A 22,847-nucleotide genomic window follows, 5' to 3' on the forward strand; every position below is an offset into this window, starting at 1 on the left:
TGGCCGAACCTTTTTGCAATCACAGTATCGTATAAATAAACCGGCAAACAAATAAATCACCGAGGTCATGTCCCTCATTTTATACGTCACTAGTACACCGGAAACTCAAGTGTCCGGGCCCCACCGAGTTCACCTTCACCTGCTTCCAAACAAAAACACTTGGACCGTCCTGTGTCGCAGCAGCGCATTCTGAGCAACACCAGATGAGGCCCCCACATTTTAGGCTTGCCTCGGCACAAACGCATCGGTCGACATCCTAATCAAGTGTCCAATTCATCATCGTCGGAGAGACTGCATCTTCGGAGGAACTCTTGGCTCCGACTACAATTCCCTCTGGTCCAGATCTCACACGTTAGCGTCATAATGATTAGAGTCTTGGGGGGTAAAATTGAGTAGACAGCAGTTTCGTCGATGCTGAGCTACGATCCTGAAGTCAATATAAGAAGCACTAGGTAGTCTTCATTGAAACCCGAGTGCGAGGCACTTTGCGACTGCAGCACAACTCAATTGAATGCTGGGAGAAACAGCCAAAGTTCAGACGATAACTTCAAAAGTATCGGCGAAACCACACACGAAGAGAGCGGAATATACGGGATGTTGACGAAAAATGGCAAAAAGAAATTGCGTCAACGACAAGATTCGAACTTGCGCGACCGAAGCCACTGCCTGTATATTTTCCAGCGAAGGCTGGATGTAATAGCAGGGCAGCCCATTAACCACTCTGGCACGTTGACTTGGTGTGATTATGTAAACAGCAGCAATTCCAGCTTGAGGAGGCCTGCGGGAGCCGGACAAGTCTGTCAGACAGTGTTCGTGCTGACTTCAAACTGTCAGGGCGCTCTGGAGAGCGCAGCCTCGCACAGTGTCACAGTGTCTAAGCATCTGGCTAATGCAGCCCTTATGATTGGTTATTGCCTGACCCTCAAGGCATGAGACGGTATTACCTAAGCAAGCAACTCCAACGGTCGGCTGAGCATCGCGCATCACGGCGTTTCAAGCAGCACAAGTCGATGAGCTCTGCCGATTAACCCCGGAAACCCGCAAACTTCGTCGTCCCGACTGAGCCAATTCTTCTCCAGGAAACAGATTGAGCATTGCCCTGACATCGATCAAGATGGCAGGCGGCGTTGAGCACCACAGTGAGCCAATCTGACACCCAAAAATACACCTGAAGAAATGCTAATTCTTGCGGACAGAGCTGGCCCTTGACCCGGCCTTGGTCAAGCTGGGACGTACGTTAAATCCAATATCCGAGCTAGATTGATATAATCGATTGCGTCGCGAGAGAAGGAGCAGTGGAGGTGCTAACCGAGGACGCCGAACAGACATGCAGAGCAACAGACACATCTTCTTCCGATGGACGCCGAGAACAGCCCGCATTTCCTTCATCTACATTGCCGTTGTCCCTGCGATCATCGGATACATTGGCTACAAGACCGACGTGAGCCCTACCCTCTCTCCCGAACTCCGCCTGGCGTTAAGCACGCTTTGGAATACCCAAAGGGCACATATACTGACGCAATGAACAGGGTCTCTGGGATCTGCGTGCGAAGCGCAAGGGCGACCTCGTCTACGAGCGATAGATCGACTTGGTACAATGGAGCTGTGGTCGTACATAAGCCTGGAGATCCACGCTGGAACGGAAGAAATAAATGAAAAACAATTCAAGTTTCCATTTGCTCGAAGCAACGCCTCAGGTCACATTTGCCGTGTTTGAAGCATGTTCTGATTGATATGTCCCGATGATGTATGGCTGCTAATGGCCCCAATGAAAACAATTGGTATCCCTTTTGATAACCTTCACGCCGTGCCGATTGCGAAGCCACCGCAATCGTTCCCTTAGTCGTGATCCGAAGCCCCCTTTCTGCTTCCTTGCCTCCGGTATTTCTGGCGAACCATGCTCGTCTCACAAAATCTCTCGAGTTGACGGCATGCCGACAGAGCCATAGATGTACACCACTTCCGTGATGCATTCTCAGCATTGAATCCATCTTGCCCTGAATGTGCCTACTGGGGCTTTGACAAACCCATCGGCGGCCCCTGATCATCGTCGTCTCCCATAGTTCGTAACTTTCCATGCTGCTTCCATGCCGGAAGCTATCTAGGAAACCCGCCTAGGCGTCAAACTTCGTCCCCAACGTCTTCTCGGAGCTCAATGGTGAGCCTGGATCGGTCATATGATGCAGTTTTCCATCCGTCGCTTATATCGTCCAAATCTGGGCGAATAGGGCCCTCACATCCCGAAGATGGCTACCCGGTCGCGCGGTCCCCTGTGATTATCAGGTCAACAACCACGGAGCGGCGTATAATTTCCGAAGCCTACCTCGTTGACCAAAGTCTGTAGAACCCATCTCCGAACGAGTGAAGCCGACATTGTCGTTTCCAGTTGGAGGCAAAGTCGATGAAGACCCGGAAAGCCAGAAACTCCTCGGGTCGCAACTGAACAAAATGGGTCCAAATCACCATCTGCCGCCCCTCTCTCCCCGCCTCCCTCTTCCCCAAGACCGGTCAGGGGCCTCATCAGGGAGCCTCTCACCTCTCCTCCACTCGCCCTCAGGGAAACCACCGTCTCCAAACCCAGAGCGACGCCGTTCCCTGTCCCGACCCGGGCGTCCTGCAAACCCAGCATCTCGCCGGTTATTGTGCGGAGGATGCCCAGCCGCAGGACCCCTCGGGCCCGTTGGCCTATCATTCCGTGCCGTTATCGCCGGCGCAACGGAGCCGTCGGCGAGCGGCGGCAAGATGGCGCATGAGACGTAGTCGCCCACCACGAACTTGAATTCCCCAAGCGTCTTGTCCTTCGTCGCCGTCTCCGCGGTCGCCAGCGCGGCAGCTCCCGCCATCTCGGTATCTCCATCGTCTCCCTCCGCGCCGTTGGCCGCGGCAAGCAGCGCTGCCGAAGCGCCGTCGCCGCCGAGCACTACGCTGCCTAGGTCTTTCACCATGAACCGTGGTTGTGTCGGGGCGTGATGTGCGCCCGCGGTGGCTGCCGCGTTTCGGGCGTCGGGGTAGATCAATCGGAACGCGAGCCTTGTGCCCCCGGACGGGCTTGGGAGGAGGGAGGGATCTTCCGCAGCTAATTGCTCCGCCAGCTCGGTGAGGGTACTGCTGGGCCAGGTGTAGAGCGACAGTGACGGTGGCAGGCTCCTTGATGCGAACTCGTCCGGCCTGGGATATCAATTCATTAGCAAGCTGTGTCTACAAGCCCGAAGCGACAGGGTGCCTGAGTCCCACTTTACCTGTGAAATGACCCATTCTTGTAGAAAAGCCGGAGCAAGAATGGGGTAGTCACCTCCCGGTCGTATGAAGCCATCACGTCCTTCCTTGGCTCTGGCTTGAGCAGGTGGTTCGGAAGTCGGGTGGGTGTGGTCGGATGGGTGAAGTATCACGAAACCAACACCGCACACACGACGTCAAATGCAAGCACCTAAGCCTGCAAAACACAGGAAATCGGTGGAGTAAAGGAAAACGCCCGGAAAAAAAAGCTTGACAAGCTCCCCTTGCGACGAACAGGTACAAAGACACGTTTTCGGGGGGTGTCCAGCAGGAAAACGCGGGAACTAGTTTGCGTGTGTGCGTTCCCCCGGACTGGAGTCAAGGTCGTAGGCGAGTGAGGCTGTGCAAGTTAAGCGCGATCTTCCAGAGCTTCCATGCATGGATCGTCCACCACAACTTTTTGCACTGCCTCCCCCAAGGTGTGGGGGAAACACGTAAAAATAAAGCAAAGTAAGCTTTTGCGGAACGTTTTATCCGATTTTTTTCTTTTATCCCATGCCGAGCTGTTCAACGACATCTCATCGACTTTTCATCGACCCATCAAGGGACGGGACTGCCATCGCGACGCAGGCACGAGACAACACAGCCTTCTGAGCTGGAACGGACCCACCCCTAGCCAGCACTGGCCACGGCGACCTACGAAGTCCCCCTGACGACGAACCCCCAACGATCGATAGACAGCGAACCGTAATCATGGATTTCGCAGCGCTCATGTCAAAGGAGCTGGGCAAGTCATCAAAGGAGTCCAGCTCGTCGTCATCCTCAAAGTACCTCAAGCGCGCCGACGTCGAAGCGAAGCGGAAGGAGGAGTACCTGGCTGAACAAGCCCGCCTCGAGAAAGAGCGAGAGCAGAAGGCCGCCGCGAAACGCAAGCGAGAAGAGGAGGCGGCGGAGGAGCACAAGATTCGCGAGGAGAAGAGACAACGGCTGGCGGAGGAGTCACGGAAGCGGCGTGAGGAGCAAGAGGAGGAGGAAGAGCGCGCGCGACGGCGGCGGCTCGGGCTCCCGGAGCTCGTCAAGGCCAGCAGCGAGGACGTCTCGGAGATGGAGGATGGCATGGAGGATATACCCGACGAAGAACTCTACACGAAGCTGCGCGATCTGGGCGAGCCGGCGACGCTGTTTGGGGAGAGCCACGCGGTCAGGCTGCGGAGGTACAGGAGGCTCACGACGGTGGTGACCAAGGGCCCGATACCGACGACGCTGCAGCTGGTCGAGGAGAAGGACATGAAGGTCGACGGCACGGTGCCCAAGGACAAGGAGGGCAGGCGATGGCTGTTCAGGCAGCTCGCTTCGTACTTCACGATGGTCCTGACGGAGTACGAGAAGGCGATGGAGCAAGAGCGGCGGGACACCACGGCCAGCAAGACAGCCTACAGCGCGATGGTGCAAAGCCGCGAGAATCTGAAGCCGGTATGCCCACGACCACCCTCGTCTGCCAGCTAGCCACTTAGTTCCTGACACCACTCTCGCAGCTCTTCCGCAAGTTTGAAAAGTACGACCTGGACGACGACCTCCTCGCCCCCATCATCGAGATCGTCCAAGCCGCGCAAGAGCGCCGCTACGTCGACGCGAACGACGGTTACCTCCGCCTGTCCATCGGCAAGGCCGCCTGGCCCATCGGAGTCACCATGGTGGGCATCCACGAGCGCAGTGCCCGCGAGAAGCTGCACGACGGCGAGCGCGGGCACGTCATGGGCGACGAGGTCACCCGCAAGTACCTGCAGAGCATCAAGCGACTGCTCACCTTTGCGCAGGTCCGCTGGCCGCCCACCGACGTGCGGCAATTGATGGGATGAGCGAATCGAGCCCAATCACCCGATGCACGACGGCGGAAAAAAAAAAGAGGACTACGTACGACGACTCAGGTTTGCCAAGGTCACCAAGGTTTTTTTGGGGCAGAACTTTTGTGAACTTGTTACAATGCCGAGACCGCCAAAGGAGGAGTTTTTTGAGTGGAGGTAACGCGCCATCAGACAGGGCTACGCACATTCGGCATTTCCCCCTTCACTCGCTCCCCTTACTTCTGCTTCTACGGGCTCACTCGCGCCATCATCACCATGAAAACTTGTACTTCGATACTGTTTGTAATATCTTGCTCATTGGTTTAGCGGGTGCATTTTAGTCCCGGACTGACAGGCGGGCATCCCACTAGAAAAGGGAAAGGAAGGCGAAAGCGAGGTCGATATGGATATGGAGTTTTGATGGAGACCAAAGCCTCTTTTTCCCCCTCCCCTACTCTTTTGCCGCGATGGATCGTGGGCAAGGACTGTTGGACTTCCTGATGCAGTCTAGGAACACGAACCGCGCCCCTCCTACCCTCCAAGGGTCAGTTGGAGACATGCCTCCGAGTTTCCTATATCTTGCATCCTTGACAGCCTTTTTGGCCCCTAATTAAGAGAAAAAAAAAAAAAAAAAAGGACAAAAGATACAGCAGAGGCGTCGGGTCCCTCCAAAATGCGCCCCATTTTGAAGACTCACCGGCTTTTATTTGCGGTAGATGCGACTGGGAAACAGGGGATGGGGACTCTTCTGCCTCGGTGTGATTTCATCGCCCCGGTCATGCTAATGGAGCCTTGCGCCCACTTGAGTATGGAGCCAAGCAGCGATCATCAGGTGTCTCTTCCCAGGCTCTCTCCTTCCAACCCGCCACCACCCCTACACCTACCGAAAGGTCCCTGGTGGTTCAGGCCCATTCTCCGTTAAGCGAGAGACGAGAGAAAGAGAGACTTGACAGCACTGTGCAACTGCTTTTGCAGGCATGCGCATGTCGAGATGTGGCACACAACACCATCTTCGCCCGCTAGACCGTTACGAGGAGAAGCGCCGGTTATCGTCCTCTGATCCCGTCGACAGGGTAAGCTTAACTTGGAATTAGGCACGAACAATGCTGGATTCACGTAGTGGACACGGTTCGGGCGAAGCACAAGCACGCAGGCAGTGTCGCATAGAATACGGGCAGCAGTTCATTCCCGATTATTCCCATTGGTGCCACTGTACCCTTTCCCTTGACACATCCCTATGCCTGCTGCGTAAGCCTCAATCTATCGGCCCCGGGGATCCCGCGATCAACACCACCAAATGTTCCTTTGGCCGCTCCACCGTCCAGCTGCGTGAAGTCTTCAACCAGTGACCCTGATCCTAGTGGCTAATGGGGTTGTTTCTGGCGCAAAAAGTGCCATGACGTCTGAATGATACCACAGTGTTGCTAAAATGTTGGCGAGCGTACGTATGCCTCTCTCAGGGGAACCAATGATCCGGCGCCAACCCGCCCGTTCTGCATTGGCATTCATCCAGCCAATTTTTAGGGTTTCTGACTAGGGTGCCCGAGTGGATCGTCAAAAGTGCCCCTCGTTTCTCTGGCTCGGCAGCATTCATCGCCTGCCGATTCGCGTCCGATGCGCGGAGAACTGCTCCAACACTCGGCCGGTACCCTTTTCAGGGCGACGTACATTGTGCAGCTCAGCTCAGCTCGCCGGCGGCCGCCATTGGCCGGTTCGACTGCTCGAACCAGAGTGCATCAACACCCTCATGAGCAGTGCCCTTACGGGGGTTTTTCACCTCCATCTCTGCTGCGATGATACTCATGCGGCGGATCCGCTCGAGGGCGTCCCGCTCGTAGCCATCAATCGTGTCAAGGACCAGCTTTTGCAGGTTGGCTCGGGGGTTCGGAGACACGGCGACCAATGTCTGGCAATTGGCCTGTGCGTTAGCACTGTGCGATTTCGCTTTGGGGTGTTCGAATTCGGGGGCCGCGGACTTACCTTGTCAATTGTGTTGATTCGGGCTTGCAAGGAGCCATTCTTGATCATGGTAACAAGCTCATCGACAAGCGATTGGCCCTCAACTGCAAAGGACTCTTCCAAACTGCTGAGGGTGACGCAAGAAAACGGAATGAAGTACTGCACAATACACTTGCTCCGAATCTGAGAGTACAAGGCATTGACGTGCTTCTGGAGATAGATGTCCAGCAAGTAGTCGGCACGGTACGCCTCGAGGATCGCCAGACATGCCGAGTACCGACCGTTGACGAAGAGAGAGATGGCTTTGCGAATGTGAGGCTCCAGTTCCAAAAAGGTTCTGAAGTTCTGGTTGTCAAGAACGCGGGTCTGTAAGTCTTTCCGGTCCATGGTCGCCAGAGCCAGGAGGCCACCGTACACTGCCACGTCGTTGGGGCTCGCGATATTGCTGTAGTCCACTCCCTCTTTGCCGGCATCCGTCTGCAAGAAGCTCTTAGCTGCCTCCTCAAACTTATCCAAACCCATGAGGGCAATCCCCTGGACTATCTTGACGTAGGGTTGAAGCCCCTTTTCGTCGTCGCCGTTCTGTACTCCGGTGATCTTGCTCAGGTTGGCAATGACCATGGGCCATTCGCGGCGCTGAAGGGAGACATGAACGAGGTGCTTGCCGACGTCGATGATATGCTTCGATGTGCTCACATCGGGTCGCATTCGACTGTAAGCCTCGCCAGCACTGTTGAGGTCGCCGGTGGCCTCGAAGTGACGGCCCAGATCCTCGTTGCCCATCTGTATCATTCTGTCAGTTCCCAGGTTCGTAAGGGCCAGATGATCGTTGTAAACAAACCCGAATGCTCTCCTTGATAAGATTCATCTTGTAACCTTTCAGTTCATTTTCAAGGTTGTGGGTCTTGGCCTTGTTGGCCCTGTCGGTGTTGTCTACCCATTCTTGATCGAAGACGGCCTCAGGCTCAGAAGGAGCGGCGATGTGAATGTGCTCAAAAGCCTCACGGTATCGTTGAATGTCTTGACCCTGTTTGGCTTCGGCGACTGCAGCTTTCAGGGCGTCGACACAGAGCGGCACGCAAGTCCGGCCGATCAGGAACAGTCGTTCAAAGCGGGTACGGCCTGTGACAGGTGAGAGAAGAGTGAGTAGTGTGGTCCCCTATGAGTGGTGGTCCCTGAGAGGAACGGCGGAATTTCTTGGCAGGCGGGGAGACGAGGGCGGAGGCGCGGACGGAGGCTGAGCCAAGGAGGACCCGCGAGGGTATGGACGGGCAACAAGGCGCAGTTTACGAGAAACAAGGTTGAGACGAGGTGCTGGGGTGTGAGAGCAGAGCGTACATACCTGTGTAGTTCTGGATGTACAGATCTAGATCGAGTTTGGGGATGTCTAGAGAGTGACAGCGGGTTAGCAGGCCACGCGTCTTGGCACTGATTTCCTGTTTGAGACAAGACAGGGAAAGGGAGGACCGGGACCCGGCTCGATGAGGGGAATGGGCACGGTGAAGATGAGTGAGAGGCTTAGCTCGGACGTTGAGCAAGGCTTAGACAACGGGCGTACGCACCTTTGACAATGACGCCGCCCTGATTTTCCATCTGGGTGAAGAAGGTCAACAGGGAGGTATTGGCGTTGGCGCTGGTGGCAGCCATGATGAGATTGCGATATCGTATCAGCGCTCTGTAAATGACCGTTAGCAGGGGGCTGGCAAGGTGTATATCGGTGACACTAATGAAGGGACGGCACCTCAAGGTATGGTGCGGACGTTAGGCCAGTACAGTGCTCTGTACCAGGGGGGGGGGGGCGTGTCGTACCGAGCAAGAGGACTGCGGAGGACGGCAACGAGACCGAGGCGAGGGGGAACGAAAGGCACGCCGGCAACGAGGGCAAGGACGGCGAAGATAAGGCCGGGGATGGGGATGAGAGATGCGGTGGCCGATGGCACCGATAGCGGTTTAGAGTTGCCCGGGCTAGCAGAGAGAAAGGGGCTGGTGGAAGCGGTGGATGGTCGTAGAATGAGTGGAAGATTGAGGTCGGGTGGAATGAGGGGCTCTATCTCAGGTTGGCCGTTTGAACAGGGACGGGACAGTGACAGTTGGGGAAGGGTAAGGCGGGTACGGTACGGTACGAATAGGCAGGCCAGGCAGGCGAAGGCGAGGCTAACGCCGACAAGGTACAAGGTGGAAAGGTGGAAGCTCAGAGAAAGGTGGAAGGCCTCACTTACGTCGGTCGACTGCTCAGGCCAGGTAGGAATGTGCCGCTCGAATTGCTTCTGCCGCTTCTGTGACCGTCTCGTGTATGAACTCGTGGGATGCAACCGGAGAGCTGCAGGCGAATGACAACGATGGAAAATGGACCCTGGCGTCTGTGTCGCACTGCGCGCAAGAGATGAATGAGACGGGGCAAGGACGACTGGATGGAGGTGATGTGATGGCACGATGGGAGAGATGGAGGGATGGTGAGGATGGCAACTGCAGGCAGAGCCAGGCAGGCGCAGCAGGCTGGTGGCGCCTCCAGCAAATCAGAGACTGTTTGGCAGTGGCTGGGGGCCGTTTTTGCGGGGTAATTGAATAAGGAGGGGAGGTACCTGAATAAGACAGTGAACAGCCAGAGGTACTTCCTCCACGCAGCGGATACAAGTCCTTGAGCTGAGGTGCATGTGTATCGAGGAGCTGTCTGTCCGTGTCGCGACTCTCTTCGACCGTGGTGTCGAAAGTCAAAAGTGGTGCTGCACTTGTGACTGCAACTGCAACGTTGTAGGTAGAAGTAAAAAAGTGTGCAGAATGGTAATCGCAGATATGACACTGGCGATCTCGTTGCGTGTCGCGGAGCCAGTGATTGGTGACCAGATGCGGCAGTCGGTCGATCACTGAGAATAAGGATAAGGTACAAAGTCTTGGCGATACGGTAAGGTAGATTGAGTGAAGGGAACGGAACCATGGAAACTGCCACGCCTGCCTGCCTCATCTTACCTCACCTCACTTTCTATGAATGTATCTTGCAGACTATGTACGGATGGGATGCAAAAGCTGGGTACCGACTCCCACGAAGTCCACTTGATCCTCACAGATGCCACTGTTTTCTGCATTCCCTTTGAGTTGTCTTACGCCTGGTCAGGCTGTCAAGTTGTGCATAGGTAGACCGGCAACTTTACAACCCGATAAGCGGACTTGTGCATTCATAGCCTGACACTTCTCATGCGATTAGCGCGGCGAAGACGCCTAGTACAAAGCCACTGTTTGTGAACGTCTTTACAACGAAGCCGACGACGATTTATGTCGTGGTGAGACCAGCTGTAAACACAAACGGCAGCAAAGTTTACATCAACCAGAAACTCCAATGCTACTGGGCTCACCCTGTTCAGCCGGTGGTAAGATGGACCGCGGAAGCAGAAGCCGCACCTTGTTCTTCGTTCGTACCCTTGGCCTGTTCGTGCACTGATTCGTTTGATGACCGAGCGGGAGGAGGGTTGATGGATGGAGGCAAGACCGTCATGGACCGACAGGGCAGCATCGGGGTTGGATCAGAATGGATCAGTTGGACATGAATCCTCAACAGTGACAAGGGCCAGGGCCGGCATTGAGGATGGCACTGGTCTTACGGTTGCGACTGGAGCCCGAATCCAAACCGCAGAAATCAGCAACTCAAGCAAGAAAAAACAAGCCAATATTTTATCTTGTTGAAGGTGATGTGCGCTGCAAGGCAGGTTTAGGTACGTACCTGTTCAGACAGTTACGCTGCACTTTGGGTGATGGAATGATCACAGACAGCAGGTGACAGGACGGTAGTTGACCGAGTAAGTGTTGTTTCCAAGCAACTCAAAGCTAAAAAGACGGGCTGAATTGTCGAGCGCAGGTGGTATGTGCTTCGTTGGGTGCGGTACTGCATGCCAATTCGATCGATTCCATACGAGTGTCCTTGGCTTGCACGTCTTACGCGGTCGACCTCTACGGCAGCATATTACTGTTTGATGCTCTACGCCTGTTGCCAGTCTATGTCTGGCGAAAGTGATCTAATGCGCAGGCCTTGTGACGATGCGCACCAGAGTTAACCGGTGCCGATTGATGGGACTGGGGAAAGCAAAAGATCCCTGTTGGCTAGTCTCAGATTCAGCTCAGGTTTTCAGTCTATTATTTTGTTGACGGTGCTCCTGATTTGCTGCAGGAGAAAGTGTAGCCATCGGCGAAGGGTTGCTCGCCCGAGAGATTGATTTTCAACGACTGCAACAGCGGCATGGAGGCTAGAGCCTAGAGCAACTAGGCTGGGCTGGTTTGGTCTGGTCTTCTAGCCAGACAAGTCTCCAGAGAGCCAGACAAGGTCCAGGTCAGGCCTCACAATGGAAGGTCAACCGGGCCTGGTCCAGTCCAGCAGAGCAGGGCCGAAGCAAGGGCAGGGTGCTGGAGCGAATTTGGGCGCGAATGACGGGTTCCATTTCCAACGCTGGGCCCGGCGGCGGGGGATCACTCATCAGTCGGGCAAAAGGTAGGAGGATATTGTCAGAGACAGAGTATCCGTATTCCATAAAAAGACGCAGCCTTGAATACCCAAGTCATGACTTGCTTCCTAGAGGATGGACGTTGGAATGAATGTCCGCGTCTTGCGAGGGTCTCCTGCTCAGAAGTCTGGCCGTTATCGTGGTGTAGGGCATGTTGTGTGGTCCTGTGGGTGCTGTCTGAATGGAAGCCGTCGGGTCGCTGTCGCGTCAGGGGATGGAGGGGGGTCGCAGGTGGGCGATGTGGTCGTGGTGACTGAGGTGCCCCAAGCTGGTAAGCAGCCGTGAGCACTGTGGTTCAGCGTTGCGGTCGGCTCGGGTGGCTCCTGCTCTGAAGAGAAGGACCACTCGGGCAGATTCAGAGTCGAGTGAGTGGTTCGGGTACAATCTGTAAGGTACCTTGCCGGGGTTTTGAAGCAGTGCCAGGATGGCAGGGTACCAGGGTGCCAGAATGCAGATAAAAGATGAGAGAGGAAGGGGGAGGGGGAAAAAAAAGGAAAGGGTACGTACCAAGATTTAGCGATGTGGACGGTCGGTCCGCCCCCATGCTGCTCGCTCACACTGTACTTGGGTGTACCTCTGGAGGACAGTGTCAACAATGGTGGCCCTGCTAGTGGCTGACACATGCATTAAGTCTTTTGGCTCTTCTTTCTCTTTGATTGAATTTTTGCGGAAATAACGAGGGCGGGCGCGGATGGGCGAGGGCGAGGGCGAGGGCACCAAGGTAACGTGGCCGGTTCCTTGATTTCCTGCTTTCTGACACCCGAGCACACTCCTGGGGGTGCGAGACGGTCGGCAGCGACGAGGCATTTTTGGGCAGTTTTGGGAGCAAAAAACAACGGGGAAAAAAGCCCAATTCACAGCATCTCCAGAACGTTTGATATATCAACTGAGGCTCTTTACAATCGATGGATGTTGTCAAGACAAGCGCAAGCGCGAAGGGGCGGGGTGGAAGTCTTGGCAAAGAGGAAAATCGAGCATGCCAAGACTTAAGACCAGGAAGCTCTTGCGTTTTCTGGCCCCCCGCCCTTGGGCTGACGCGGTGGTGACAGTATCCAATCCAAGGGACGTCACGGCATTGGCGTTGCCGTTGGCTGCTGCCCTGTGGTCCGTGGCCTGGCACTTGCCGTTGTCGTCACCTTCTACCGGCCGCCTCAGTCAGTTCGTACCTCAGCTCCTACCGTAGGTATTGAACCTAAGCAAGCAAGCAGGGAAGGTACTTACGGACCAAAGAAAGATTCCTGCCTCTTGCCGTTTGTACCGTTTGAGGGGGAAAGCACGGCATGCGGGTGACCTGTGGCAGGAACGATGCCCAGCGCTTGCCCATTCTAAGACAGAGACAGACAACCAGCGGCAGGTGCAGGTCACTCACCCCAATGGAAGGAAGGACCCCAAAGGCTGGAAGCTGGAGCTTTTTTTGGAGCAGGAGCTCAACCCCCCCCCCCGTCCCAAGCCAAGCCGCCAGAGCCAGAGCCAGAACCAGCCCAGCGGCAAGCACCACCCCCAAGCGCCTTCCAGGGCTCAGGTCTCGCACTTACCGTACCCGTACCCTCTGTACCTTAACACAATCAATCACCCGACGGGACGCCAATCTGATCCAATGGCTCCCCCCTTCCCGCGAAAAGAGAAAATTGACAGCCAAAACTCGCAATAGAGTCGACCCCAATGACGGATGCCAAGACTTCAGAACCTCACCTTCCCTCAGCCCTGGGCCCTGCTCTTCTGTAGGGCGGACCATTTGACAACGTCCCGTCAACCATGCGACGGTAATCCACCAAACGAAGCCTTTTCGAATATTCCATGCGTCTTCCATTCCCACAATGCTTGCATCCAAAGCCCAGAATCTCGCGATGGCCATGCCAGATGCCCATCTTTCTGCGAGCTGGCTATCCGGAAGAGGGGGGGCCACCAAGAAGTACAGGGGTCCTGCGGGCCACTCGCCTGCGCGCACACAACTCACACCTGAACGCTCACTCTCATACACACACACACACACACACACACACACACACACACTCGGCCAGAAGACTCGACGGCCTTGCTTCATGCCACGACAAAGGGGGCGACCCGCCTGCGTCGTCGTCGTCGTCGTCGTCGTCTTCGTCGCCGCCGCCTTTTCTTGTCCTGCAACTTGGCTCTTGGCCAGTGGCACTCCCGTTGGTCTAGCTTGTCTCCCGGTCCCTGTGCAAGGTCACGAAGGTGTATGCCATCCTCCATACTTTTTTGGATCGGCGCGGATGGTCTCACCTGCCGTGTCTGTTGTGCCTCTCCACAATGGCGACACAATGAACAAACGCACTGGACCCTCGATCCCAACCTCGGACCAACTCCTGCCTCCATCACCAAGGAATGTGGGTGGAGGCCGAGGGAGGGCAAGAGTCACAGCTTGAAGAGAGAAAAAAAGGCAATCGCAAGACGAGGCAGCGGCTGATGTCGCTGACAAGGCCATTGCTGGGAATAGCCGATGACAGAGAGCCACTCTCATGCGATGCTTGGGATGGACCGATGAAGCAAGGACGAAAGACCTTCTGGCTGCTGGCTGCTCGCTGCTGGCGCGGGCGCGGGTGCGGAGCCCAGACTCTCTGCACCATCACAGACCGTTTGAGCCAGCAGGCCCCGTCCTTACAATTTGGAAACTGGGCCTGCCATGCGCCGTGGTATCGTCTGGCCAAGTCAAAAAGCCTTAGCTCCGCCAGCTCAACTCGGAGACCGAATGAGTTGATGGCCTACCTTGTATACTACTCGGGACCGAGTGCACCCAGGGACTAGGGATGGTCATTATCTGCCTCATACTAAATGACGACGGCGACGGATCAGACCAGTCCCCCATCTCTGATTACCATTACCATTTCACTTTCACTAGGTTTTTGTGGTCTCGTTTTTTTTATTTGATTTTCTGCTGACCTCTGCGCTCGACTGGTCGCAACAGGAACTGCTTTGCATTAAGGAGGTACCCTTGTCGGGGACCTGACCGGGGGTGTCCTGGGAATCAATTCCGATCCAATTGGATCACTTTTTATCCAGCGTCTCGTGCATAGCAGGCAGGTGGGATAAGTCAGCGTTGACTGAGGACTCGACTTTTTTCTTCTCTCTACCTTTCCACTGAGAATCTCTTCCTGCTGACTTGAGCTGGAGGACAAGACAAAGCGCCTAGGCTTGCTCTCTTTTTGCTTCCGTGATCTATTCATGGACACATACAAACATCCTAGACCTGTTGAATGGCATCCGCTTAACCCTAGCGATGGTGGACCGTCAGACCAGGCCTTGGTTTGTCTTGCAGACGCTGGTGGCTTGATGGAGCTTGCCGGACGAGACCGGGCGGATGACAGTCCCGTGGCGGTCTGTCATTGCTACTGCTACCCAGAAGCTTTACCGTGTGTGTGCAGATTGAGGTTCCTTACACCACGTTGCCATGCGGTAAGGTACCGAATGGCGTGGAATTCAGGGCTGCGGTTGGCTTCAAACAAGATTCGCAAAAGACACAAACATCAGAAAAGGGTAAAAAGGCATACGTACCCCCGGCTCCACCGTGCATCCAAACGCATGCACGAACATCGTTGGCGCTGCAGGCTCTCAATCCACAAGACGCAGAGCTGCAGGCGTTGCGACATGACTGATGATGCTGTGAGGAGAGTTGACTGACATGGCGCAAGCAAGCAAGGTCGACGGTCGCTGCTCTGCGAAGCACACAGCAGCAGCAGAAGGGGGGCGGCTTATTGCACCACAGGCTCTCAGGAGCAACTCAGCGTTCCGCGGCCGACGGGTCCTGGTTGCAACGGATCTCTTTCTCTCAAAGAGTCTCCATCGAACAAAAACGAGCTGCATCCATTCCCGAAAAACCTCCGCTTTTATTATTCCTTTTCGAGTCAAATCAGCCGGGGGCCCCAAAGATGCCCGTCCGGTTGCTGCGTGCTCGACTCAGGTCGCTCACTCTCGCCGCTATTATTCATCCCATACAGAGCGATTACTCGCTGAAGTATGCCCGCCCTGCGACGGCCCAGAGCCAGTCTGAGAGTGTTCCGAAGCGTGTGTGGTCTCCCGCGCGGTACGTCCCACGGCCAATTAATCACTTGATAGCCATGAGACGAAGCAGAGACGAGATGCTCCTTGCAATCGCAATCAGCCATATTGTGTTTACACGGAATTACACGTACCACTTGCGCCTCCGCAAATGGCAGTGTACGACGTACTCGCCCAGGTACTGACTGACAGCCACCAACGGCAGTTCCCAGGTCCAGTCCCAGTCTCAGTCCCCATTCTTTGGTTACAGGCCCGGCAGAATGGCCATCATCATTAACTCGTCAAGACAAGGGAAGGGAGCATTTGCAAGTCTGCGGGCCCGAAGCCAAACCCCAACCCGAAATTCTACATCCACGCTTAGCTTCTCGCCCCCTTCGCACCGTTGGCTTTTTCAAAAGAACCCTTCCGTTCGTTCAGATTACCCGCACCACAAAGCACTGCTATTTTTGCCTACAACATGTTAACTCAACGGAGCCTAGCTCAAGTTCTCAAGATAGAAGCTCCAACTACTCCAATCTCGTCATTGTCCTGACGCCCTCCACTTGCAATGGCGCTTTTAACACGGAAACAAGCATGGCCCCTCGAGTCCGGACTCTATGCCACCGACCACCGTCGGGGTTGAGAGTCTCGCTCTACCTTACCTTCTGTTCCTGTACATTTCAGAGCGTCCTCGCCGCTCTAGCTTATCCCAGCACCGCACTTTTCGCCCGTGCTGCCTGTTGCACTCTGCAGAGAACACTAGCGGGTCGGGATGCTCCCCTTTGTTCAGAGTTTGAAAGTCCTAGCACCAACAGATGTCAGGTCCAGGGGCGGGCACCCTTTCGATTTTGAGCGTCTCTTTTCGTCCGTTTTGTTTTGTCTTGGCTTTCGGTGGAATCGACACACGATCCCCGTTCCTCCCACTCCTCCCAGCGGAAAGGTACTCTGCGACGAGATACGGCGCAAACTCGCCATAGGCACATGCTCATGTACTGACTTCTAACCCACGTACTTTCCGTCCTCATATTCTGTGCATATACAGGTACAAAAAATGACCACAACAACAGTAGTCATTGTGCGCATCGCTCACAGACCATGCGTACCGCGGAGATGGTCTCTTTCGCGCATCTAGCTGCCGCCATCTGTCACCAATGGCTACCGCGCATCTCTCACCACGGTCGCCTCGACCGAGCTTTCACCACCCTACCTCCATCTTCCCTGGAATACGCCCCCCCTCCCGGTCCCCCATCGGCGGGCCCTTTCTTCTCTTGTTGCTTGCTGGGGGGAAGCGGTACATGCCATTGTGTTGTGCTCTTCTCAGCCCAAGAACCCAGTTCGAAAAGGTCTTGTCCCTTGTGTCTCCTCGCGCTTCCGCCAGTGTCCCAAGCACGAGCGCCACGACAGGTCGTCTGGACGCTCTGCTCGCCTTACCTTAATTCATCTTGGCTTATTGCTGGCCTTGTAAGTACATGCTCAGCAGTCACAGTGTAGTCTGCCTTACGCCTCCCCTGTTCCTCTCATGCTCGCCCCTCTCCCCTCCCCTCCCCTCCTTCGACTTGGACACACACTCTCTATCATGTCTCCAAGTCGAACTCCCCAACTTTCATCCCCTCTTCTGCCCCCCTCCACTACCACTCACACTCACACATTACATACTCGCGGCGTTGACCCTCGTACCGATCCCTATTGTCCTTTCGTCCTAGCTTCCCCGTCCCCCTTCGCGACGGTTTCGTATTGTCTCCGTTCCCTCTTGTCCCTATCCGCTAAGTGACCCAACCAGTACACAGGAAGAGCAGACACACATACACACCCCCAAGATCCTAGGATACTGCTACAGCTTGCCTCGAGCCGGGGTGCTAGACTCCAGTCTCCAAGTCCTAGGAGGGCAAGGCAGGTACACTACAGAGTGCTAGTGTACTGGGACTGGGGGGGGGGGGGGGGGGGGAGTACACTACACCACCCTTCCCGCTGCCGCCAGATCGTGTCCTGTGTGTTGCAGTCAGTCCCAGTAGCGCGGTGACTGCACCGTGCGGGACCATATTCTCCATACCCTCGACTCGTGTACTCTCTTGTCTCAACCAACCCCGGCCGAGACGCTACCTACCGCTACGTAATCCATCCTCGCGCTCAGCTTCCGCGCGACTTACACACACCTCACGCCCATCTCTCAGTCTGCTGCTCGCTGCGCTGCACCGCACCACCGCACCGCACCGCACCGCACCCGCACCCTGCTCGGCCTTAAACAAGGGCCTTCCACCCCCCAGCTACCCAAACGAGCCAGCAAAGAGGCAAAAGATCCCCCGGCTCCTCCTCTCGTCTCCCGTCTTGTTTAAACTTATCTTCCTTCTATCCCCCGCGAAGTCTTGGCACACGTTTCGTTCTTCTTCAAATGTTCAAGACTGGTCAGTCCGGAAGCCGTTCCTAGCAATTGGGTTGGCTTGTCGGACAACTACCCTTGCACACATACACAAATATGCAAAGAGCTCGTCCACCATAACTGCACTTACACCGAGAACCGTGAGCTCGAACGAGCTGTCACCACCACCACCACCACAAACAGCTACTACACAACCACACATCACATCCAATCTGGCATTTCTTGGCACACGCACCTCTTGTTGGTTTTGCTCCCACCACCACCACCAGCAATGAGTCCTCCACCACGCCCTGTCAAGACCGACAACAACTCTCCCCCGGATTCGCAAGCTTCTGGCGTCTCTCCCAACATGTCGGACAACGAATCTGCGGCGCCTTCCGCTGGATGGCCCGTCAAGGAACCTCCCTCGCCCAGCGGCAGCCATTCTGGTTCTGACATGGACGAAAAGGCTGGCGGCCCTGACGCCCCCAACGCTCCCGTACAGAAACGTCGACGTGTAACCAGGGCATGCGACGAGTGCAGACGCAAAAAAATCAAGTGCGATGGCAAGCAGCCTTGCACTCATTGCTCAGTTTACAGCTACGGTTTGTAGATTCCGAGAGCTCTGTTACGCCTAACTTATTGACAACTTCGCCAGAATGCACATATGACAAGCCTTCAAACCGCAGGCGCAATCCTGCTCCTCAGTACATTGAGGCATTGGAAAGCCGCCTGCAACGTGCAGAAGCTCTTTTGCGCAAGTTCATGCCGGACGTCGACTTGGCCGATCCCACGCTCGACCCTGCTGTCCAGCAAGAGTTCCGCAACAGGGAGCACGCACGAGCGGCGGTATCCAAGTTGAGGCAAGACCCCTTTGCTATCCCTGAGGAGAAAGACGCTCAGCTTCTGTCCATGATCGAGTCCATAGGCCAACTGGACTTGGACGAGAGGGGCGGTTGGGACTTTCACGGTGTGTCATCTGGGGCTGTCTTTTTGCGCCGCATGAAGGAGAACTTCCGGGGCATGATGGGACCGGTGACCAAAGTACCCTTTCTCCCTCGACCAGAACGACCTGCTGGCTTGATCAACCTGGATTCCCCAGCATCAGCCGCCTCCTCCCCTTTCGACGCGTCGTTGGCAACTGCTCCTGAACTTCCCCCAAAGGAAGTGGCAAGGAAGCTCTGCTACTACTCGCTCAACTGCGCTACCTGCCTGATCCGGGTGGTTCACATTCCCACCTTTTACGAATTATTTGACCGCGTTTACGAAAAGTCTCACGAAGATTACACCAAGGAAGAGCACCGTTTTGTGGGCTTGCTATTTGCTGTTATGGCCCTGGGCTGCATGTATGCCAACTTGGACGAGACCGCTCCTCCCGTGGCCTACAAGGAGTCCGCGGAAGAGGGGTACGTAATAACAACTTCCAATCTTTGAACCTCACCTAACCTCTGTCACAGAATGAAATACTATGACACCGCCAGGAGGATTCTTCAAGACATCACGGAATGTCGAGACCTGACATCCCTTCAAGCACTGCTCTTTATGATTCTGTTCCTGCAAGCAACCTCGAACCTAAGCGGATGTTACGCGTTCGTGGGTATCGCACTCCGATCAGCTCTGCGCATGGGTCTGCACAGGTTCTTGAAGCACGAGCAGATTTCCATCATCGAACAGGAAGTAAGGAAGAGGGTATTCTGGGTGATCCGACAGATGGATGTCTACGTTTCGGCCATGCTTGGATTCCCGCTACTGCTCAACGCAGACGATATTGATCAGCCGTACCCAACCGAGATCGACGACGAATACATCACGAACGAGGGTATCCTGACTCCCCCGCCGGGGGTCTTTTCGTTCTTCGAGGCCTTCAACGCCCACACTCGTCTGATGGAAATTCTGGCCAAGATCCTCAAGTTCGTCTATCCGTTGAAGGGCCTTGGGCAGAGCGTCATGAAGGGAGACAAGCCGGGCGCGACGTACCTTATCAGCTACGCGAACATCAAACGGATCGAGACCGAGTTGCAGGAGTGGTACGAGGTTCTGCCTGCGCAATGGCGGCCCAGCCCTGACGGTCCTGTCGAGGTCATCCGGTAGGTCAAATTGGGACCCTTGACAACAGACTAATTTGCTAACAATGCCACAGCGTCCGTCATTTATTGAGATTCGCCTACGCGCATGTGCAGCTCGTTCTTTACAGGCCGTTCCTTCACTACGTGTCTCCTCGGATCAGCATGGACAAGAACATTGACGAGCTTTCGTATGCTTGCGCCGCGGCATGCATCAGCGTCTCGCGCAACATTGTCCATATTGGCATCGAAATCCGCAAGCAAAACGTGCTTGCCGGGCCTTATTGGTTTATGCTCTTCACCGAGTTCTTCGCCATTCTCTCGCTCGTCTTCTACGCCATCGAGAATCCCGAAAAGCCAGGCTCCGCGGAGGTCCTTGAGGACGCCATTGCAGGAAGAGACATTGTTGCGAAACTGAAGAACAAGAGCCAAGCCGCCGACAGGGTCACCGACGCCCTCAACGTAAGTGCTTACCCCAATCTGTTCTTGGCGCGACATGGGCTAATATAGGGCAGGTCTTGTTTGAACAATTGCCCGAGAGGCTCCGTCAGGCCAAGGCGCAGCCGATCCCTACGAAGAAGCGATCGGCACCCGGGCCAAAGACCAGCTCGATACCCATCCATGGCCACCCGGGCATGCACGGGGTTATGAACCATCGCCGATCCGAAGACATGAGCCGATCGCCCAGTGTGTCCATCGCCAGCGGGCGGCTGTCGCACGTCCGTGGCTCCTTCGACGGGGTGCCCATCTCGGAGGCCGCGTACCAGGACCCGAACCTCGCGATGCAGGATCTACTCTCCATGGACATGGCTTCGCGGGCGACTCCGGACTCGGTGAGCACGTCGGCCAGCTCGACCCGTCCGCAAGGATTCCCGCCACCACACGCGCACAGCAACAACATGAACCACATCAGCAAGCTCGACTCGCTCATGTTCCCGTCGGAGGACCCGTTTGCCTACCCCAACCAGCCCATGATGGAGCTGGGCTACCAGAAGGGACCCGGGCCGAACAACGTCAGCGGCCCGCAGGATGCGTCCTCATTCATGATGCCCGGCGCATTCGACGACATTGACACGCAGCTCCTCGGCCAGTCTCCGGCCTACTTCCTGCACCAGGGACAGGGTCAGCAGCAACCGCCGCAACAACACCACCACCAACACCACCAGTCAGGGTTCGACATGTCTAACATGTACCAGCACTCGGGATACCCGGGCATGTCGGACGCCGCGAGGATAGAGCAGGCCAGGCGAGCGCACATGCAGCAGCAACGACCCGGAGACATTGACAGGATGCTCGCTGAGTCTGCTGGCTATCAAAGCAACTGGGCAGCGGGATTGCTCGCCAGGAACGGATATCAGGGCCTGTGAGGGGGGCGGCAGCACCATTTCGCTTCAAGTGATACCCAGCATTATTTTTGGAGCCCTGCGAGCTCAGGGTGCGATTATTTTTCTAGGGGTTCTTTTTTGACAGGAGGAGAGGAGAGGATTGTGGAAAGAGCCAGCCGGCTGGGGGAGTGGTATAGGGGGCATATCGGTTCCCGCAGGCGTTCAGGTTGTTACTTGATATAAAGGGTTTTACAATCAAGTCTGCATTGGCAAGAGGCGGAAACGGTCACCAGGACGAAGGCGAGGCAAGACAAAGGGCGAGGCGACTCGAAAGGCAAGGACCGCCACCATCAACAACATCACCAACGAGCCGTTCAATGAAGGTTCATGGATCTATTCAGGGGAGACATGTGTGCATACTCCCCGAAGCACTTTACGAATCTGTGCCCTGTATGGTAGTTGATGCAGCAGCTAGTATACAATTGGATATAGACAACTGTACCAACATCATGACCATTTATCTGTTTTCATCTATGTGAGCTACCTAGGTAGGCAGCAGGAGGCCCATCAAGCTTTGGGGCATGGGGTGACGGAGTGACAACCTCCAGGTGGGGTTGAAGGAGGGTTGATTCAGGCGGGAACAAAAGTGCTCTCCAGGGACCACTTGCGACACAAACGGTCCCCTCCCCAGGCATACTACTATGTACACTACGTAGGTGATGGAATGGAGTGCAGCTCGGCGTGCATTGCAGCGCATGGCATGGCATCGCATCGCAGCTACAGGCCAAGACTTTTGACCTACAGGCGGCCGAGGTACGTTACGTTCAGCCTGTGCAGTGGAGGAGAGGGAGGGGGTTGGTATCGGTAAGGCATGGCGCGATTGACGGGTTTTACCAGGCAGGGGTGGGTGGGTGTGTGTGATCACCGTTCTCTCGCGATCTTGGCTTTTTTGGCAAGAAAAGCGGTTCCCCAACGCCTCGACATTTGGGGGCGGGATACTAATCTATGTACAAGCAAGTACCTTCCTTCGCTACTCGTATCGGTTTTGGAGGAGGAGTCATGCGGGATTCAGGGAAACGAAAGACGGGGCTGATGCGAGAGGAGTAAAAGGCGGGAACCGTTGGCCGCCTGTTTCCAGAGCGTTGTACGTATCCGTTGAAGAGAGAAAAAGTACGTGTGACAGGAGTGCCCGTACCGCGGTCCTCTGTTCGTGCGCTGAAGCAAAAACATATTGAATGTTCTGCCCACCTTCCTAGCTCGGGGTCCCGTCGGTCGCTACCTACGATGATGGCTCACCGTATTGAGGTCTTCTTCGTTCCCCTCTTCGCGGGACCTTGAGACATGTTGGCGAGCACACAGTGTGACCCCGATGGAGATGGTGAGGTGAGTAGCAGGGGGGGGGGGGGAGTCGTTCGAACGGTACCTTCCGCCGCTGCAAATCCAGGGGACAAGGGGGGTCAGTTACCAGGTATGTAGAGAGGGGCACTGTATGTATTCGTACCGGAGTAGGGATACATACAACACTGGTGAAGCTGGACATTGGCAGTGATTGGATCGCGGCGCTTTTTTCCCTACAGGAACCGTCCTCGGTCCACACC

The 22,847-nt window shown here is 55.5% G+C and overlaps 5 protein-coding genes across 5 annotated transcripts; 3 read left to right on the forward strand and 2 right to left on the reverse strand.

Annotated features, from left to right (window-relative positions):
* Positions 1–1,114: 1,114 nt before the first annotated feature.
* CGCA056_v007014 (uncharacterized protein) lies at positions 1,115–1,583 on the forward strand (the record flags this gene model as incomplete). Its single annotated transcript, XM_037322263.1, has 4 exons — positions 1,115–1,139; positions 1,197–1,232; positions 1,326–1,441; positions 1,530–1,583. 4 exons carry the CDS (start codon positions 1,115–1,117, stop codon positions 1,581–1,583), a joined length of 231 nt encoding a protein of 76 aa, XP_037179946.1.
* An 876-nt stretch (positions 1,584–2,459) lies between these two features.
* Positions 2,460–3,313, reverse strand: SAP18 (Histone deacetylase complex subunit SAP18; the record flags this gene model as incomplete). The annotated part of the gene is made up of 2 exons (XM_037322264.1): positions 2,460–3,168; positions 3,240–3,313. 2 exons carry the CDS (start codon positions 3,311–3,313, stop codon positions 2,460–2,462), a joined length of 783 nt encoding a protein of 260 aa, XP_037179945.1.
* A 656-nt stretch (positions 3,314–3,969) lies between these two features.
* Positions 3,970–5,075, forward strand: prp18 (Pre-mRNA-splicing factor 18; the record flags this gene model as incomplete). The annotated part of the gene is made up of 2 exons (XM_037322265.1): positions 3,970–4,689; positions 4,752–5,075. The coding sequence occupies 2 exons, from the start codon at positions 3,970–3,972 to the stop codon at positions 5,073–5,075; spliced, it is 1,044 nt and encodes a 347-aa protein (XP_037179948.1).
* A 1,663-nt stretch (positions 5,076–6,738) lies between these two features.
* On the reverse strand, positions 6,739–8,666 carry csn-1 (COP9 signalosome complex subunit 1; the record flags this gene model as incomplete). The annotated part of the gene is made up of 5 exons (XM_037322266.1): positions 6,739–6,978; positions 7,041–7,802; positions 7,861–8,141; positions 8,362–8,406; positions 8,582–8,666. The coding sequence occupies 5 exons, from the start codon at positions 8,664–8,666 to the stop codon at positions 6,739–6,741; spliced, it is 1,413 nt and encodes a 470-aa protein (XP_037179947.1).
* Positions 8,667–18,153: 9,487 nt separating this feature from the next.
* ASG1-5 (Activator of stress genes 1) lies at positions 18,154–21,291 on the forward strand (the record flags this gene model as incomplete). Its single annotated transcript, XM_037322267.1, has 5 exons — positions 18,154–18,466; positions 18,520–19,267; positions 19,319–19,948; positions 20,002–20,386; positions 20,440–21,291. The coding sequence occupies 5 exons, from the start codon at positions 18,154–18,156 to the stop codon at positions 21,289–21,291; spliced, it is 2,928 nt and encodes a 975-aa protein (XP_037179950.1).
* Positions 21,292–22,847: the final 1,556 nt, after the last annotated feature.

Source organism: Colletotrichum aenigma (genome assembly GCF_013390185.1).
Source record: "Colletotrichum aenigma strain Cg56 chromosome Unknown KSG_Cg56_contig04, whole genome shotgun sequence".
Classification (NCBI taxonomy): Eukaryota; Fungi; Ascomycota; class Sordariomycetes; order Glomerellales; family Glomerellaceae; genus Colletotrichum; species Colletotrichum aenigma.